The sequence below is a fragment of the Haemorhous mexicanus genome, chromosome 1 (assembly GCF_027477595.1).
Source record: "Haemorhous mexicanus isolate bHaeMex1 chromosome 1, bHaeMex1.pri, whole genome shotgun sequence".
NCBI lineage: Eukaryota > Metazoa > Chordata > Aves > Passeriformes > Fringillidae > Haemorhous > Haemorhous mexicanus.
The window spans coordinates 72,749,893-72,770,865 of NC_082341.1; the positions used below are offsets into that span (position 1 = coordinate 72,749,893).

Consider the following 20,973-nt stretch of genomic DNA (forward strand, 5'->3'; position numbering starts at 1 on the left):
TACATTACGCTTGCTTCTTCCAAAGCACATTCATTCCATACCTTTATTTCAGAAAGCTGCATGACTTCTGGGAAGACTTCAATGCAGTTGGAGTGAGCAATTACAGTATGCATACGTCTGCAGTTCATGATGGTTGTTGGAATGGCTTTCAGTTTGTTCCCACTAATATCGATTTCCTCCAACTCTTCCAGCTTGGCCATTTTGCTATAAAAACAAGAATTTGTGCATTTTTCTTCTAATAGACGCATAGTTTATTTTGAAGCGGTGATAAGACCAATGGTTTTGTTGCTTTAAGAGAACAAAATCACAGACTTTGATTCTTGTTCACAGCAGTGCCTGTCATCTCTCCTCATGTCAGATGCTAACACAGTTGTGGAACAAAATGCGTACTTCTGTCAGTGTTTGTTAACGCTACCTTTCAAATTACTTATTTTGCTTACATCCCCCCTACTCACCAGCTCACTTTCACTCTTTCCTCCTTTCTCCCCCTTTCTATCAACTCTAGTTTCTCACTACATCTCTCCACCTCACATTTTCCCCTCCCACTTCTAGCACCCCACTCAGCCCTTCCCCCTAAATGCATCTCCTTCTCCTTGCTGCTAAAGCCCAGCTGCTCAGAATATCACACAAGGACAGAGATGTCTCTTCCATTATTTACTGGCATCTCTTCTTCAAGGTTGTACCCCATCAGTTTTACAGCACATCTTACACTTGAAAGATTTCTGATTAAAACAGAGTGAACTGAAAGCACAGAAACTGCTGCCAAGGCAGAATCTCCGTCTGGAGTTGAGAGGATTTTTCCCTAGTGGAGTTTAGTCCACTTCTAGAGGACATTTCCAGACGGCTGTGCTCACAAATCTCTTGCAAGGAGAAGTTCACCAGGTATAAGCAAAGTTACCAAGCCAGGGAGAACAGAGGACCTCTTTGCTTGGCTTCCAAAAACATAGAGTGACCCTGCTGAATTAGCCCAGCTGAGAAGAGTTGCAAGCACCACAAAAATTCATGGAGTAACAAGCATCACTCACTTGTCTGTACTGCAAGAGAGGGCAGCAATGCGCAGGAGGGCAGAAGCGGGGGAATCCACCCAATGTGGTACCACTACACCCAAAATGCAGCCTCTGCCACCAGATTCCTGTGCAATTCGGTTCTCACTGTGAACATACTTCACAATGCCCACCCACCTGCGGGCCGGAGACAGTGAAACAAGTTCCTTACCTTGCAGGGAAGCTCTGTAGGCGATTGTAAGCCATGTGCAAGATTTTCAGGTGTGGGTGGCCTGTTAACAAGGGTACACATTTATCTGTGAGGTTGTTATTGGTCAAATACAACTCCTGCAAGATGCTATGGGTTTCTTCAGAAAGGGTGGCTGGAGGAAGCATTTCCAGTTTGTTGGCAGAGGCATTAAGAAATCTCAGGCTGCAAAGAGAAGTTACATAAGGGAGTTTAGTCAAACATCCTGCAGGTTTTGTCTAGAAATATAAATAAAAATCTCTATTTTTAAGAGTTAACTTGAGACAGTCATAAAGTAAAGATCAAAAGCAACAGGTTCACAACAGACCAAAAGTCTAGCATTACATGAGCAAAACTCCTGATCATGTTTTTAATGGCCATATTCGTAAGAGCAAAACATCAGCAAAAGAAGCACATCAAAGTGCCTCTATCCCGTTATCAAGAGCTCTGTATCTCCAATATTACTACAGCTGTAGCTACAGGTAAGAGCAATAACAAACCACATCATTTCCATACTCATTACACATAAAAATGAGTTCTGTATTCATCATCAATGAACCATGAGAATTGCCTTTCAAGTGACTAAACAAGTCAATGGTAAAAAAGCCAACCAATTTTCCAGTATTGGTCTAAGGTGCAGACAGTATTTTGCTTAAACATGCAGGCCTGAAAACAACTGCAAAATATGAAAAGTACTCTTTGAATATTTGAATGAAAAAATATGCATCAATCACAACAAAAACCAAAACCTGAGACCAAACAGTAATTTATCCTTTCAGTTTTAAAGAGAAACTGTGCTAGTAGCAAATTAAACTTTACAAGTTACATCCTTGCTTGCTGATGTGTGCAGCAAGAGAGCCTTATCTCTGCATAGCTTTACTAAATGCCCTTCCCCTGCTCCCCAACACAGCAGAAGCCCATGTTTTTGCAGTCCCAAAACAAGGGACAACTAAAGGAGCACAGAAATTGAGCTATTCTTTCTGTCCTCAAGGCCTTTTCCAGGATGGGAATAAGACCTGCTGAGGTATAGGCACTGCCCATTCCTGCCAGTGAAGTTCCGTAAGGCAGAGGATTCATGTTTGTTAGGAGAGTATGGTGACCACAGCAGCACTGTAGGTTCTTGATGGCTAGAACTCTCACCAGCAATTCCAAACAAATGGAAAAATAAGACTATTTATCCTTTAGTAACCAACTCTGGCATGACTATGCCTTTTCAACAGATATGGGACCTCCCTTCCTTCTGTTTTCAGAAAAGGCTGCCTAGGAGCAATGCAGAAGGAAGTGTGGGCTTGCCAGTCTGCAGTGACTGCATTCAGACCAGGCTGTCCTGCTTCTACCAACTAATGGGAACAGGCAGCTACAGAGAGCAAGGCTGCATTCAAGAAAAAAAGACTCATAAATGTGCTGTCTCAAACCTGTAAAGCCCACTGATCAGGACACAAAAGGTAGGTGCATTCCTGTCCTCGATCTTAAGAGAAAGTGATAAAATATTGATGGCTGCTCCCATGCACGCAGGAGTCCACACTGACCTTTAAGGTCTATTAATGAATGAAGTGGATTTGCAGGAGTAGCAGCTGGTTCAAACTTGCTCAGCAGTAAATAAGGGTCAGGCATGCTACAGGAGTCACGTGGAATGCCAAAGGATTAAAAAAACCTCACTATTTCCATCAGAAGCAAAAGCCTCTCAGCACTGCACAGAACTGAAACCAGGTTAGCTGTTTTACACAGACAGAGGAGTCCACTTCAGAGAAACAGTTTAATCCTCAGGCTCATTCATTATTCACAAGGGTGCTAAAAATCCAGAGGAGGAAGGGAGGAGAGGAAGGATTAGTACAGAGAAGAAAATAAGAAGCTGAAAGGGATTTTTAATTTATTTATTTATTCTAAAAAGATGCTCAATTTCACCCTTTAGCTACAAACTAAAAATATACTAAGCCCATTCAAGGCTGGATCATTAAACCGAAGTGTACCACATCAACAGATCCTGTGCTTAATTAAACAGCAGCAAGTACAGCTATTACTAAAGTACAGACAGTTACTACTTTGGCAACTTCAATCAAATGTGCATGGTAGTCTTCCCTCTCCACAAGCTAAAGGCACTTTGATGAACATTAAAGTCACAGGGTTTTTTTGTACCATTATCAGTACAAAATGGTCATCTTCAGCTCAAGCTGGAAACACTTAAGAAACAATTAGGTTTAAGGGTGCTGGAAAAAGTGAGTTGTCACAGGAACCATGGGGATAAGAGGTGACAGCAAAACACACCCTGTGAAAGGTCATGCTCTTCTGAAGAAGAACCTGTATCTTAGTTTTGTTCTTGCAAGCTGCATGAGAATAACCTGAAGTGTTCAACAGGTACCAGCAGCCAAAGAGGTGATTTAGAGAGGATCATAGCCCATGGCTGTGAAGTTTGATCAAGAACTGCTAGCTCAAAGTACAACTAAAAGCTTCAATTAAGAAAAGGCACATTCCTCTGATACAGCTGAAATTAATACAGTGTACTATACTGGAGCCATTTCAGATTCAAAAGAAAAAATTAACCATTCTTCTGTTTTTAATAAACTTTCAACATTGGTGAAATGTAACAAGATATTTCAACTTGTTCCCTCACTGGTAATAAAAGTGAGTGGAATCTGCGTGTTCCTGTCAGAAGTAAGTTTTGATGCATGTATTTTCTAATGGGGAAGGGAGAGAGGAGGGTTGATGCTCTGCACACACATACCATTCCCCTCACCTTGATCTTTTGCTAAACCTTCCAGGGACTAATACAATGACACTGGAAATAAATCCCCATCATCCTAACCTACAGGCTACTGCCTTGTTGTGAACATTGTTTAGGTGACTAGCAAAAGCCTTGCCAATAACTTAGAAGAGGAACCCTGTGGTAGCAGAATGTCTGACGTTAAACAAGTGACAGGCAGGGTCAGAATAGTCACATACTCATCTCTGTCTCCGGATGACGTAATTAGAATTAAATCAGCTTTTGGAAATGAGCGTGTTACTTGCTTACATGTTTTTAGACCAGTTGTTACATTAAAATGGCAAAAAACATTCTGACATAATAATTCTTTCAAGATATTGTCTAGATTTAAAAATAAAAATGAAATAAAATAAAATAGGGACACTATTCTTTGCGTAGAAAACAGAACGAACCATCAGATTGCTAGTACCAAAAATTTATCAATTCTGTATTATAATCTTATGTTAAAAACAAAAACCACAAACAAACAAAAAACCCCCAAAAAAACAAACAACTTCCCCCCCCAAAAACCAAAAAAAAAAAAAAAAACCAACCCAAAGAAACCCTAGAACAAAAACCCAACAACCAAAAAAGCCCAGCAAAACCTAAAAGTGTTGTTGCCCGTCAGGTCTTCCCTCACACTGATTTAACACAGAAGTCCTCCTCCAGGTTATTTCCACTTCCCTATTTCTTCATCCTTGTGCAATGTGCCAGCTGCTACCTTAGAAGGCACATCTTATAAACGCCCTCCAGAGGAGCAGAGATTTACTTGGGCACAACTGTTCCCATCTCTCTTGTGCATGGACTTAAACTGATGCACGTTCCTTGAAGATTTCCCACTCATTCTGCTTATCAGATGGAAACAGAATGTCAAGTATTAAAGCTCAGTCCAAGATTAATTGTTTCCCCTTTCCAATTCCACCCACACACTATAAGACAAGCTCATGAAAAAACTACAGCATCACTACAAAGACCTGGATTCAGCAGCCTGTGCACATACCAGAGCACAATACAGCCAGGAAAGCATGAATTAACAAGTACTAAAAGAGCATAGCAGATGAGGATGTCTGAAGGGAGATGTCTGAATTCTTCAGCTTTAACAAGGTGAATATTCTCTTCTGGAACAATAACATAAACAGTGATCTCTGGCTGGAATAAGTCACCTTTGGTTTTTTTGGGGTATTAAGTCCCTTGCTGGACTTCTCCAAAAGACAAAAATAAGAAAAAGGACTGTCCCAAAAGAATAGGCTAGAAACAAGGGCATGGATTTAATTCAACCCAAACCACCTAATATGCAGTCATATCCATTCCCTATTCATACCTAGAAGATTCCATCTAAATTTGAACTTCCAAAAGCAGAGGAAGAATATTTTCTATATAAAGCTGCAAAGGGTTTGAATTTTGCCTACCAATGCCTACTTCTAGCACACACAAAAGCTGAATAGAGACAATTGGGAGAACACAGCACCTCTGAATTCCTCAGCATTTTGTGAAGCAGTTTGACAAACTTGCCTTGCTGGGCAAGACAAACCCATCATTGAAAAAATGTAAATTCTCCAAAAAGCTTAGGAATGTTTGACACTAAAAAGAGGATCACAGACAACAGCATTCTTTGGTGAAGCAGCAACAAATCAAAAGCACAGTGTTTAGCTTGAAAGTACTGATAAGAGTTGGAAAGAACACTGCAGTTGCAAAAAGAGAATATGCAGAGAAATCAAGATCTCCAGTTTGGCTTATGCCCCAAAATCTCCATCAGTACAGAGGAATCAAAATACACAATTTCTTCTTCAGTGTTCTGCAGAGACATGCCCTCAATTTCTGATTGCCTAAGACTAAAATAATTTATGAATGTGGTAGCAGGTGCGTGAGGAAGAATCCTGTAAGCTAAGCATGTCTGGGGGGAAAAAGAGGGGAGGGGGGAAATCAAAGCTGTTCTGCCAGCCTGTGCAGAAGAGAGTATTTCTTCTTTAAAAAATAAATAAAATAAATTAAAAGACGGAAACACTCAAGTGAATCCCCTTCCTGTTGATGGACTGCCAGAAAAACCACTTCTCTGCTTTTCTCTCATCAGCTTTTACTTTCTAACCTATCTTTAGCTATTTTATAAACCGGGATTTCCCCAGTTTCTAAAGAACCTGCTTGCAATCCTTAACCTAGCATCAAAGAGACAAATGTGGCTAAGTATTTCTGCAACACAAGCATGTGCATCAAATACTCATTCATTTGACTTGGTTTCCTCCCTCACTTCCCCTGCATCCAGGATAGGATGAATCCTTGCATCACAAAGAAGCAGCCACAGTTGGTGGAAATGGCAAATACCAAACGAGAGAAAATTTAACTGGGTCACCTTCCAGAACTCCAGCAAAAGCCAAACCCACCAAAACAAATAAAATAAACTCAAAACAAACAGAAAATCAAATGAGGTAAGAACAGCTGAACAAAGCTGAAAACAAAAATCCTGCAGACAGAGTCTAGACAAGCTCTGAATAGCTGACATTGGCTTAACCACCACAGCTGGCCACTACCAGACACTGCAAAACAAAGCCCAAGGTTTAAGCTGCGCACATCACAGCTACAAATCTTCACCACACAAATGCTTTAAGAAGTCTGATGGCTGTTTTAAGGGTAGACACTGAAAGCATTCATTCTAACTAGAAAGGAGCTTAGGCAAGAGACAAACCATTCCCAACTTACCACTGTGCTTCCCCTCATTTTTAACCCTGCCCTGACCACTGTTTTTCTTCTGTGCCCAGCTAAATTTCTTGAAGACTCATTCGTCTCATCTGGAGAGCACTTGGTGCAAAAGTGTCCATGCCATTAAATGGTAGTTTGCCTGCAAGCTGCTCAAGGAAGGCAGTAAATGTCTGTACAAGAAGCAGACAGTGGAAAAGGCATCACAACAGATGCAGCAGAGCATAGAAGTGAAAGGCTTCAGGAATACCGGTGCACAAAAAAAGGTTGAGGACTCAGTTTGGGAGTTTTCCCCATCAGCTGCAGCACTTGCATGAATTCTCTGTTTTTCCAGCATATGGTAATGAGAAATGAAGAGATTATCTGGCTGCCTCTGTAGCACTGATCTTGCCAAGAAAATCCCCACCCCACAAGAGAAATCCTTGCTAACATGATCAAGATGTGCATACTTTCAGTGCAATAAACAGAACCAAGTTCTGTCTCGGTCAGAGATTTATCATAGGCTAGTCCTCAATTTCTCCTTGACTAACAGTTTAAAATAGAAAATTAATTAAAAAGCAGACCAATAAATATCCCTAATTATACTCTTCAGCAAAAAATTACACCTTTTCACTGTTTTTTGAAGGATTAAGGCAGAAAATCAAAGTTCATAGATTGCTCCATGAAGACAACTGAGTTATTTCAGTATTTGGGGTTTGGATGGGTTTTTTTTTGGTGAAAGTGATATTCTCTCTTTGTGCACCAGTGCACCCATTTCCTTTGCTTCCTCAGATGTTCTTCTAGATGTCAAAGCCCACCAGTGCTTGCGCTGAAGTTTGCCCAAGGCACTTCACACCCACTTTGTCAAATATTCAGGATTGAGAAAGAGAAAGCGTTTATAATTCACAGCATGAGGCTTCATATCCAGACAAGATATCATCTGTCAGTTGCACAGACCCGAGTACCTTTCAAAAAAAACAAACCAAAACAAGCCCAAATCTTTTCAAGGCTGTAAAAGGCATTTTATGCAGAGATAAAGGTACTGTAAGGTAAAGTGATTTGTCCAATATTACACGCTGGGTAGAGACCATGGCACACCACTCAGGAGAACCAGTTCTCTTGGCACGTCTGGCAGTACAGATTGTGCTTCCCAGGGAATGCTTGGAGAAGAGAAGCATTTTACCTTTTTAAAAGCAAAACCATCTCCTGAATGCCTTTCCAGCCACATTTCTGTTGACACTTAGCTGCTGCTGGATGCAACCATTTGAAAATAAAAGGAAAGAAGTTTTGTGTAGGAAATTCCAAACATAAACCTCTGATGTTGTACACTAATATATTAACCTGGACTGCTGTTTTCCTTCAGAGTTCTCACTTTTGCAGCAGTCATAGGAGAACCAGCATGGACAAGCCATACCATCTTAAACCAAGTTAAAGGGTAAGGATCAACAGGGAAAACACTACCCAAGCCAACCTGGGTTGGGTATCTACTTCTACTATCATCACAGGCAAGGGAGACGGCATTGGTGATGAGATGTCAGAATGGGTAAGCCCTGTTTATCTCCTGTGAGGGTGCATGACTTTGTTAAGACCTGTAGAAGACTTTGAAAACACCAGCCCTATTACTCTCAAAAGCTGCAGAGGGGAAAAAAGTTCCCCAAGCCTGAATCAACCACTTAACACTGTTATTCAAAGTATTCTTTAATTCTACCTCTTCTCAGCATGTTCCTAGTAAACTTCTGGGAATATATCCCCAGTCCTGGTTTTAGCTTTGTAGTTTTTCATTTTGGTGTCACAAAAACAAACAAACAAACCAAAACAAAAATGAACAACCAAAAAACAAACCAAAAAAATCAAACAAAAAACCCCAACCCTGCCTAAAGATGAGCTGCAGTACCAAAAAATCAGGTTCTCTCTCTGCCAAAATTGTGATACACTACATCACAGACCTACAACCTGTTTTTAATACAAACTTTGCAAAATGATTTCTCTCATTGCTTTCAAAACGCCAGAAGCTCACTGAAAATTACTTAAAGGTTTCTTTTCTTTCCAAGTTAACACAATCAACAGTTAAAGAGTTTATTTAAAAAGCGTCTCAACCATCAACCTAATTCTCCAAGTCAATTCCAGGATATTTAACCAGATGCTCATGACAGAATTAACAACAGTATAAAAGGAGGGGTTTTGCAATACTCTTAATTGGGAAAGGAGCTCTTCCAGTGAGATCACCACCTCTTTTGCCCCTGCACCTCTCAAGAAAGCCAGGAACTTTACATTCCTTTTGACACAGCTAGGATCAGAAATAAAACCCCCCACAGCACACAACCTCACTTACTGTCTGTTAAATTATGCATGCATTGAGCAGTCAGAAATCCCATGACTATATGTGGAAGTGAAGAAGTGCAAGGAATGCTGACACCAAGTGGGGCCAGCCCATCCACCATTCCCAGATGATGCTACCAACCTCCTATATTTCAACCACAGTCATTTGAAGGATAAGTTCATATTCAGAAAAAAAAACCCCAAAACCTTGAAGACTCTAACACTAAAGAAACAGCAGCATAAAAATAAGAATCCAGAAAGCAGATCAAGTGGTGACATCAGCTAAATTAGTGTCAAACATTTAAAAAGCATAGAAAAAAATACAAAAAGTAGGGACAGAGGAATAACTGAATTATTCTGACCGGCTTATGCATAGATTTTGTTTTGTTTGACAGGTATAAATAAGTTCTAGCCTCTGATTGAAGGGGGGGAAAAAAAGCTTTCACACTTCATCAAACAAGCCTAAGAAATATGTATTTAAAGAAACTGCCACTAAACCATTTCTGTATATGTAGTAGAAAATAGCATGTGCTTAACTCTACAGCTAGATTTCAAGAAGTAGGTGTTCAGCAAGAGCTTGGTGGGAAAAAAAGAAGCAACCATATAAGGAAACAAAACCAGAATAAAAAGAATGTGCTCTGGTGAGTTGGGCAGACATCTGTTCTTACCACACAAGGCTTGGCAACTTTCAAATTAGAGGAACCTCAGATTACCCTCTGAACCAGGAAGTAACAGGCCAAGCAAGGTTCATCACATGCAAATCAAAAGGATCAAGTTTCTTTATAATTTTACCTGTCTGCTTTCAAAAGCAGGTTAGATGGCAGTTCCAGGAGCTGGTTGTGCTGCACGTCCAGGACCTCCACCTGTGTTCGCTCGAGCCGATCCGGGAGCCTTCCCAACATGTTGTGTCCCGCCAGCAGCTTCCGCAAGCTACTGTTGTAAAACAACCTTAAGAGAAATAAAAAACACCAAAAATGAGAAAATTTTTAACTGAAGAGTTCCTTTGATAATTTAAATATGGTATCATGGCTCATTACAAGAAAGTGATTCAGCCAGCTGATTAGCAGACGTGGTATTAATTACGCACAGATCCAAGAATGTCTTCCCACTCTACACCAACTTCTTCAAAAGGTTTTCAGAGACAGGGAAGGAGGTTCACAGATGATTCAGGAGTGAAAGTAGTGACAAAGGGTTATTTTATGGCACTGTATAAAACATGAATATAGAAGCACGACAGTGAAGGAGGTAATTGCTAACAAAGGCTGCAGAAATGTGCACATGTGGGATCCCCCTAGCTAATGCAAGCACTTCAGAAGTGGGGGTGAAATCACTGGTCACCCCACAAGCTTTATAGTGCTCTACTCATCATCTGCTGACTCATAACCCAATGCAATTCCCCACCCCCACAATTTTTCTTTTCTGTTAATACCAGACTTACATAAAGCCTCTTCTCCAGTTCTACAGCAAATGAAATTTATCTAATCGGCTTTACTTTCTCAACTTTTTACAACCAATACACGACCTCGAGTCCCAACCCCCTGCTCCATTTTTTTGTGGGGCTAGAGAGAAGGGGAAGGGAGAAGAGGGCAACATAGAGTAGTTGTTCTGATCAAACAGTACAGCTTAAATTCACAGGATAAACAAATGAATGAGGGCATGCACCCAAAGAAACCAAAAATAGAGCAACTCTCAATTTTGAACAGAAACCACTTTCAGCAAATTAAGAAAAAAAGATTATTCTTTATCTGCCACATGTCTTACATCTGTCTTACATGCCTGCTACTGTACTGTTTAATCTGGAGAGCCCATGCAACATGCTGACCTGCTTCAATCCAATACTCTTGAATTGTTCAGCATTAAAGCAAAAATCTTCCCTCTGTCACAATGACCCAAATACACATAACAAGCCTCCCACCCTCTTCCCTACAATGCATCAGGTCATGAGATTATTGTGCCAAAATCATCAATCAAGCACGTTGAGTATTTTCCCCTTGACAGATACCGTCACTCTCAGTATCTGCATGCCAGTGTTAACAGTTATCTCACTTGGCTGGATTGTCTGAGTTATGGCCATGGATACAAGTCAACAGCCAGCCCTATCATTCCTGAAGGCTCAACACAGGGTGAAAAGACTTCACAAAGTGATAAGCTTATCTATTATGTATTCATTATTTAACCATTTTTGGTTTGCTCTATTTTTACTTGAAAATCTCTCAAGTTATGGATTTGCCTTTGTATTCTATTTTTTGAGACTGGCTAATACTGTCAACACCAAATATCAGGGTAGAAAATAGAACTGGTTGACAGCAAAAAAAAAAAAAAAGCCTTGGAATTTTTTTTTTTTTGATGGTTGGGGGCAGCACCATTTAAAATTTTTTTTAAAAGCTGAAATTGTGCCAAAGTCCTTAGAGATTTTCTCTTTTCATCATTCAGAAGAACTCAGTAAATCTTTGGGGGATTTTGGTTGTTTTTTTTCTTTTTTTTTAATTTCCTTTCTCTTATTTTTTAAGTCAGACAAGCACTGAGGGACCTGGGGTGGCTGAAAAGAGGTTGAAGAGCATTTAACTAAACAATCTCCTGATGAGCCTGGGATGCCTAGTTCTCAAGCTGGGTGGGGAACCAGGATGCTGGGACTGCTCTTCCATACAGGCAGCTTTCCCGCTTGCCCAATTCCCACTGGAAGTTTTTGTGAAATCAATAAATTCTAAGGACAAGCACATCATTCATCATCAGCATCTTCTCAGAAAACACAGTCTGGTGTAAGCATTCTACCAACTCCTTTACTAAACAACTCTTCAAGAGAACACAATGTTGAATACAGATAGATCTTTTAAAAAAAAAACAGAAAAAGGAACAAAAACACATCCAAACATCTATTCACTGATGGCAACAAGATCATTTTGGCAACTCCTAATTGAAGCATTTCCTTTCTCTTTGGCAGTATGATTTTTATGAATTTGTCTTGCATAGCTAAGACCAAGTACCCTTTTTTGTTATTTTTCAGTACTTTTAAAGCTAAAACAGTTGCATTACAGTCCAGGGGACATTTTCCCTTAATTGAGACAAATGCTAGCACAGAAATTTCTATGTCAACTGCTTCAACTCTATGTCTTCAAGGACTATTTTTCTGTTTCAAGAGGGAAACATACAGCATCAAGTGTAGTTTGTTCAGATCAGACGCAATATTCACCCCACCAGGAATATGCTGGTCACTCAAGGCTTGAACATTTGTGTTTAAGTGTCACAAGCAGCTTCCTAGGGGAGTCCTGCTGATTCACTTCACAGGTTTTCTGAATGCTATTCTATGTAGAAGAAGAAGTACAGAGCAGAGCACCTGAACGCACTCATACAGTTTGTACTTGAATTTACCTGATACTTTAGCACGTTGAGCCATTTGCATTTGAGTCCAGACCCAAATTCCCCCAATAGTTTAAGATATGCAAAGCCTGCCTTTTGAATGGAACAGGACCCTAAAACTGAGCTGACTTATTAGGAGCTAAGCTATCTAGACATATACTACAAAGAAGAACTTTCAAAGATAAGCTATTTCCTGGGGTTAATGATAAGATGGCAGGAGAGACAGTGGGATGTTGACTGTACCTAATTTCAGCTAATCATTAATCTCCCAGAGATATCCGGTATGCCTTGGAAGTCCTGGCTGTTATGAAGTGCAAATGAAAGAAAAATGAACTTTTGCACCCCCACATTCTGAATAGGCAAAGCTTAATTTTTGTGTGTGTGTGTGTGTGTGTGTGTGTGCGCGTGTGCATGAAAAAACAGAGGAGTTAATAGTATGCACAACAGCCTGCTAGTTTGCTTGGTGAATCCCCTCACATTCTCTTCTGCCCATACTTTTGAAATCCATTCTTTTCCCATTTCTGACACTAAAATGGACAAGTTTACACCATCTTACACATCTACCTGACCCAGAAAAAACTATAATTCTTGGTTTCTGATGCCTTTTTGTGCTGTACAGCTCTTTAAGGAAAATACTGGTACTTGATGATCCTTGTGGGTCCCTTCCAACCCAGCTTATTCTGTGATTTAGTAGCTCATGATACATCATCATCTTATGGAACATCTCTTTCAAAGTGTACAGAACAAGCTAAAATGACAGCTCTCTTCCAGTGAAGGCAGGAATTTAAAAATGCCCAACATCACCACCTAAGCAGTATAATTCACCTGGAACAGACAGCTCTCTCTAGAACAAATAATAGCAAGACTTATTATTTAAACTCAACTCCTATTTTACTTTCTCCTGACTTCTTTTTTATCATTTATATTTATCAATTATAAGTTTAGACTTCTGATAAAGAGATCATCCTGGTAGTAAAGGCAATTGTCCTTCTTGCAGGAGTTTACTTACTTGATGAGGCTTTCCCTTCTTTAAACCCTTTTTCACTTAAACAGGGCTGTGAACTGGAGTCCCCAAGCATCACTGAAACTAAATTGCAAGTGCTGGATTTCTAAACTGTCATGTAAAGTTATAGCTGTAAATATTTAATATTCAGTATTAAAAATGAAGTGCTTTCCTGCCTGAACAGCCACATGAACAGCTTCAAAGTTCAAAGGAACTACTTTCTCTGCATGAAAGTAAAAGAAGAAAGGCTAGGTGGAAGCTTGAGGCATGACGACACCCCACAAGGTAAAAATAAAATCAAACAAAAGATAAAACAGCCCTGACAGTCACTGGAATAAGCTAAACACTGAGTCAGCAATTATTTTTGAATTGTTTATCCTGTTCCCCATTGTGGAACTGGTCTGCAAGACTTACCGGGCAGGCAGCTCACGTATCTGATTGTGGCCAACATCCAACACTTCCAGTTTCCTGCTGTCACACACCCACTCAGGCAGGTTTTCCAGGTGATTTCTATGAATTAAAGAACACAAAGAGGTGTAACTAAATTATAATTGAGACGTAAAGGCTATTAAGAACACAGCCTCAAGAGAGATACAGATACCTGCAGGAAACAAATCTGCTACATAGCATGTTGCCTGTGAGATTCTATCATCCGTCCTTCTGCAAGGGCATTACCAGTACAGTCAGGTCCTGAGTGAAGGGGCAAGAAAGCTAACAGCAGTGTTACCTCCCTGCATGTGCAGTCACTAAGAAAATGGGGAAAAAAAATGCTTCCAAATTACCAGGGGAGCATTAAGAGTATCACAGTACCAAAGCTGAAATCTCTCCATGGAGAAGAAAATTTCCGAGATGCTCCTCAGAAGAGATTCACACCTTACACAGTTGAAATAGCTCTTCAATCTCTCAAGTACACTGAAATCCACTCAACCATTCTTTTGCTATCTGACTGAACTGAGCAAAATTTTTTTTCTACATATCTTTCAAGCCAACTGTTTTGCTTTTCTTGCATTTATCTTCACAGGAATTAACCCTTCTGGAAACTAACATCTTGGAGGCAAGGTTTTCCAAATCCTGCAGGAAAACATGCAAATAGGCACTGTGGGGCACTCCTGCATCCTGCCTTAAAGACAAAAATCAGCTGCACAAGATACATGGAGGAGATTGTGTGCAAATGCATCCACATAATGACTACTTCAGTCAGAATACACAGATGCAAACTGGACATCAAATAATAGTCAGGCACTTGCAGACTTGAAGTGCAGGAATAGGACACTTATGAAGCATGAATATAAATCAATCATGCACTCATATCCTTTAGTTTATTCCTGCAACAGCACTCAATCAAAATATGTAATGGTAACCCAGCCCCTCTTCTCAGATAGCTTCCTTTCAGATCTCAAACAGATTTCCCAAGTTTCAAGAGAACCAAAAAGCTAAGGAGACCCTACCCATTTAGTTACAATGCCATCACTACAATGTAGCACAAAAAGGGTTTTGTGATCAAAATCATGCATTCTGCACCAATTTCATTAACAAATAAATTGAGGACACAGCTTTTCAAAGATCACTTTCCAACAAATCCCTTATTCAGTCACACCAGTGTGTTACATTTATGACAATGTGAGTAACCCAGGGCTGATAAAACTTCCAAGCTGATGGCCACTAGCCCAGGTAGCTCACAAATTGTTATGATCACCCTCAACAGAGTGAGCGCTTTATGCAGGTTTTTTAATGAATGAGATTATCACTTTAAATGTAGATGAGTAATTGCTTAAATAAGACAGCCATTAGGCACGTGCATAAATGTTTTCCTGATTCATTCCTGGAACTGTAAAACAAACTAAAACACGCCCTTTTTCCATTTCTTCCCTTATTCCACCTCCCTCATTAAGGTGAAATTTATGTATGCATTCAAATGGCTCAAATGGCAACTGCAGACATCCCTGCAGCAGCCAGGGCTGCAGAGAACTACGAGGAGCTGCAGGAGCTGCCAAACTGATGAGTAAACTATCAAACCATCACCTACGCTGGGCTTACGCTGCAGACATATCCAGAAAGTTACTTCTGAACAAGTCTCAGATTGATGTGCGTTTGAATCATCATGTTCTAACTCCATAAGACAGGAAATCTTTAAATAATGGAAACTCTTTAACTATAAAGAAATTCAAATTTTGATTTGGGCAGTAATTAAAAAAAAAAGTAAATCTGTAAAAAGGAAACAGGAAAGAACTGACCAGCAGGAAAGAAACTCTGAAAATTAGTCTTTTCTTATTCCAAGGTCCAATTCCTACCCCCATTCGCACTCAGCGAGATGACAGTAAATGTCATTGTTCCGTAAGTCTCTTTGATTTATATTTCAGAGCTCCAAGAAAAAACATACTCTTACCTAGAAACATCCATATAAGCCAGGCAATTAGGAACTGGATACACATCAAGGTGAACAAGTTCTAGGGGAAAAAATACATATAACAAGAAAAGTGGTGATAAAGATTTGCACTTAAATGACTGTTCCATAAGAACTATTTTAAGAGCTAATACCCCGAGATTTCAGACCACATCAATAACCTAAAAAATTTCTGAAGATCTGGACTTTTGTGAACCCCATGTGAGTTCTGTTTCTTTATTATGTTTTAGCACATTTGCTATGTTACATTGTACTTGCTATGACTGACACTGCATAACTGATCAGGGATGAGAAAGTAGAGGATTTTAAAAGTTTCATGGCAAATTCTCATTTTTAACATTTCTGTCATAACAGCTGTAATTTCACCCACGTCGCCCTCTGCCCAGAAGAGTCAGACACAAAACTGCTCTACTTTTTTCTCACTGGTCACTTGAGATAGAAGCATGGGAAGGGAACCTCCCCACTCTGGAACAGCAAGTTACAGAATACCAGAGTCCTTTAGGTCATGGCAAGATCCAGAGTATTTGTCAACACATTACATAAGCCTTGGCATGCCTGTGGAGTTCCTAGTTGCAGGCAGCCTTACAGATCTTTTACAACACAACTACAGCTAGTAATGTTATTGAAGCAATCAAAATATAGTTCATATCCTAAGGTTTCAGGTAGCTAGTGCTTAGTGTTAAGTTTAAAGAAACCCAAAACTCCAACAGACATTTATTTAAGCCCACAGAAAAATCAACTGAAGTGCAACTCTAACATGCAGTTTCTTTGGAAAATGAGACGAAAACAAGGTGGCCGAGGGTAATGAGAGGACAAGCCAGGAGGAACAGCAAGACCAAACAGGCAGTTGGTAGCAAGACATGGGTTGACTTGGATTCTCAGCCCACACTGAACAGCACATGCTCAGATTATGTTAACTTTTCTCAGCTACAAAGATCCTGGCATGAATACTTAATGAAGGCGCAGGCTTAGATATTGCTAAGATGACAGCCTTTTAAAGGCAGTTCAGACTGCTCATCAAATGCACAGTTCTCCTACTTTGCATTTTCTTTATTCCACACTGAACTACTCTAAATGATAAAAATCATGGTGCAAACTGAGTATTTTAAGTAATAGCAGTTTCTAGAGACAGATCAAACAGATCCTGTTCATGAAACACAGCAGTCATGCAACTGCATGTGCAGAAGGCTGCATTATTTTTATTATCAAATATGAGCAAATGAAGTTACCATTATGAATTTCATAGCCTTCTGGACAGGCTAAGCAGCTAGAGGAAGGAGCAAAAATTTATAGTTTTGGATTGTCCCCCAAATGGCCACCTGTTCAAACTTTCTCAGTGCAGAGAAAAACAGTAAATTCCTTACTGTCTTGAGCAGAGCAACACATCAACACCACCAAAACAAGCAACAAATTCAAGAACCCTCCCTACTGACAAAGAGAAGAATTTCTAAGATTTTCACAGTTCTTAGACCTCCAAATCGTGGTTTTATTAGGAAGCCACTTCCAAAGCTCAGAACTGCCAGTAGCATTACACAGCACACGTGAAACCCTTTTATCTAGGACTGCGACAAGAACCTCCTGATTATGTGCACTACCCTCCTCAAGCATCCCACAGAGAACCAGGTCCAATGACAATACCACAGCTGCCACTCACCATTGCAGGAAGCATACAGAGCTTTGAGGAAATAGCCGCTGATTTTGAGGGTCACCAGCTGATTCCGCTCACAGTGTAACACTTCCACATTGTTAAAAACCGTCGCGTCCAGCTCCCCAAGTTTGTTGTCTCGCAGATCCAGTTGGGTCACGTGATGCAGAAAATCTATTTCATCAGCCTCCAATCTCCTAATTGAATTCAATCTTGCAGACAAAAAAAGGAGATGAGTTGTAGTTATAAGGCAGGCTCCTGCTGACAAACCATTGCTTGCTCTACAATCAATCAGCTGCACTGGATTAAACTAGCACGCTTTCAGGTTCTGATCAAGGTTGATTTTTAATATTTTCCCCTTTGTTATGTTACGGTTTTATTCCTTTGAAAAGCAGGATAGCTAAGCTCTGTAGCTTTATCCATCATGACAAAGGAACGATGACACCAAGCTCCTTTCTAAACTACTTTGAAAAGTACTGATGAAAAGCTCTGCAAGAAGCTAAGCATTACTGTTACTGTGCCTATAAAAATAAAAGATGACCTGGCTGTTATTTGTGCCCAATAGTTTGGAAAAGAACAAAACCTCTACAGTTCTTGCTGGCCTATCATCTGCTGGAAAAATCCAGCACATACAAGTAACCAGCATGTATTGGAGACCCTTGCCTTATTGAAAGGCCAAATTGAGATTTATGAATTCCCAAGTATTTGCTTGTCGCCTCTGCATGCTTCACAGCAAGTAAGTTCAGACCTGAAAATGGGTGTTGAAAGAAAACAAAGCAAAAATCTAAGACGATTGGGTTCGACAGATAAAAGAGGACAGGTTTTACACACCTTCACTGCAGTGCATTGATACTGCTAATACTCAGCAACTTCCCCAGAAGTTATAACTGCATGAGATTACCTATAACCCCCATAAAGTTTAAGACTGCAGAGCACTCCAAAGAGATCGGTTTCAAATTCCCAGCTCTGAGGAGAACACTAAAATCAGTATAGTAACTTCTGCTGGCCCACTTAGCCAGCTGAGCCCTCTCTACAGCAGATGACAAATATTTGCAGTTTTCCTGTTGCTCCTGCTTTCCAAGCATTGCCCTCTGTGTAACAGTTGTGTTTTTAGAGCAGCTGCATCTTCCAGTTAAAAGAATAAGGGTAATTAATATGTCCCCTCCAACACCACCTTACCTTTTATATTTTCAATTTGCAAGTAGTGCTTCTCTGTGATTACACTGAAGCAAAGCACTTCATTGTACAGCAAGTACAATATTTACTATTTCAGTTACTGCCACAAAGAACCCTGCTCACTGCTAGGTGCAGAAAGGATGCAGCAGACGATGAGAGGGCTGGAACTGCACCACTGGAACTCATGGCTAGGTCAGCCACAAGATCCCTTCTCTGAGGGATTTATTTGCTTTTAACATATGTACAAACACAGACATATTTTAACCCTACCAGAAGCACTTCAGAATTCACCTACCTATTTTAGCTAAACTTATGCTGGCCCTTCCTAGACTGCAAAGTCTTGACAGCTACATGGCAGCACAGTAAAATAAGTTTTATCTTACTTTAGCTTAACTACGTGGTTCCAAAATTCACAGTTACATGGACCTCGTGGTCCACGCCCTGAATTGAGCCTTGACCAGCTGACTGCAGAATTTGTCTTCTCCAAAGACCATAACAACAGAGAACCACCTCATACCAGAGCCATTTGGAATAAGGATCTCTTTTTTCTCCTGTGAGGGTATCAATAAAATAACATTACTCATGGTGGACAAGGCCTTTTAACACACCAAGAAATACTAAAATATCCAGTTTTGCCCTTTCACCTTCAATGCCCTTTTCTTCACCTCACAAATCTGTAACACCTCAGATAGAAGCTTTTTGGGCCAGGGACTATCATGTCTATTGCATTAACACTGTAGCAACACAAACTGCAGGAACCACAAGCATCCCAGGCTCTGTTTTGTTTGATCCTTTGGTGCAAACATTCATTTCCCCTAAAACTCATTTTTCTACCTATCGGGCCCCCTAAATGCTCCAACTTCCTCAAAGAAGAGTGCTAAGTCACAGCAAGAGCTGGGAGTTACATAACACCACCAGAAACATGGTTCAGTGGACAAACACAAGAGATTTATACCCAGAGGCAATTCTGACAGGAAAGGAGAAGCCCCTTCAACACAAACAATTTAAGCTCACTTATTCTTCCCCTTTTCTGAACACCTACCTTAGATCCACATGCTTAATATGAGGCATCCTTTTTAACACCTGCAGGTTCAGGGTATCCATGCAGTTTCCTGACATACAAAGTTTATCCATGGCAGTCAGCTTCTCCAGCACTCCAGGAATGTCAGTGAACTCGTTGAAGGACAGACTCACATAGCTGAGTTGATGAATATGCTCCAATTCATCGGGAAGTGACTGGAGAAAGTTGCCATCCAGCAAAAATGTCTGCAAGCTATTAGAAGAGGGGAAGGGAGAGTGAAGAAAATGAGTGACCTGTTAAATCCCATTTCCTTCCTAAAACCACACAAATCTGCTGCAGTTACAGTGACATACAATATACAATAGGGCAGCAGAAAGAAAAATATTAATGAATAACGCTGTAACATCTGCTACAGAAGATATCCAGCAAATAATTAAAAGCTTTGGCAACTATGAAGTGTAGGCTGTTAGACAGTTCTATCTCCAGAACTACAACTTGTATGACAGCTGAAGAACATAAGCAAGAAGGGTTAAAAGATTTTCTTCACCGTGAAGGTGACCCTTGTGTCAAATGCTGGAGACTGGAAGAGCTCTGAGGCACAAAGCGTGCTTTCCCTTCATCCACAATTGCTTCCATATGGCTCTACAAGCCAGTCTGCTCTGACAGAACCCAGTAAGTTTAAACTGTTTCTCATAGCAGGAGTATGCAGAGTCATGAAACTGCTCACTGCCTTTGTTATTGTCAGGCTGTGTATGTGAAAGTTCTAAGAAAGTACTTGCTTGTGCATTTCGCCTACAACTGCTGGAATGCTTCGGAGGGCATTGCAGGACACGTTGAGTTCAGTCAGGGTTGGGATACTGCAGACTGCCAGTGGGAAGTCTCCTAAATTATTATTCGAAAGGTTAAGGCTCTTCAATTTGGTGAATCTAAAATGAGATAAGAAAAAAGAAAGGAAATAAATAAGTAACCCACACTAAATTGCCTCATAATAACCAATATAAGGCAAGTTTGATTACGTAAATACAAATCACATGCATTTTTAGTTTATATGCTCAGAACAACCAGGGAAGTAACCAGACACTCAAATTCAACATCACTTGTAAGAGTTCACTCATGTTACGCTGATAGAGAGAAACAGACCCACCTGAACACATTAAATGCATTTTCCAATGAGTGTAACAAAGAAGAAATCCCTTGCCATCCTTATATATTTCGCTTCTGTGGCATCTCACCCTGCACTAAAGCATTGCTATTTTCCTGAACCCATTTTTTGGTAGTAAAACTACCCTTGTGGTAGTTTTGCTACCAAAGGTGCAGAAAATTCTCAGACTATTTGAACACTAATTTTTTGTGGTCCTGCTGACCTGTGTGCTCAGGACCATTCATGTTTGCCTTCCAAACAAAAATT

The 20,973-nt window shown here is 40.2% G+C and overlaps 1 protein-coding gene across 1 annotated transcript in view; it reads right to left on the bottom strand.

Annotated features, from left to right (window-relative positions):
* PHLPP1 (PH domain and leucine rich repeat protein phosphatase 1) overlaps window positions 1-20,973 on the bottom strand; it is a 135,993-nt gene that overhangs the window by 15,157 nt on the left and 99,863 nt on the right. The window contains exons 5-12 of the mRNA XM_059854038.1: window positions 20,345-20,491; window positions 19,587-19,817; window positions 17,378-17,580; window positions 15,706-15,766; window positions 13,734-13,829; window positions 9,752-9,907; window positions 1,216-1,416; window positions 42-204 (exon numbers count right to left, since the gene is read on the bottom strand). Coding sequence (XP_059710021.1) covers window positions 42-204; window positions 1,216-1,416; window positions 9,752-9,907; window positions 13,734-13,829; window positions 15,706-15,766; window positions 17,378-17,580; window positions 19,587-19,817; window positions 20,345-20,491 — 1,258 coding nt within the window. The remainder of the gene's footprint in view (window positions 1-41; window positions 205-1,215; window positions 1,417-9,751; window positions 9,908-13,733; window positions 13,830-15,705; window positions 15,767-17,377; window positions 17,581-19,586; window positions 19,818-20,344; window positions 20,492-20,973) is intronic.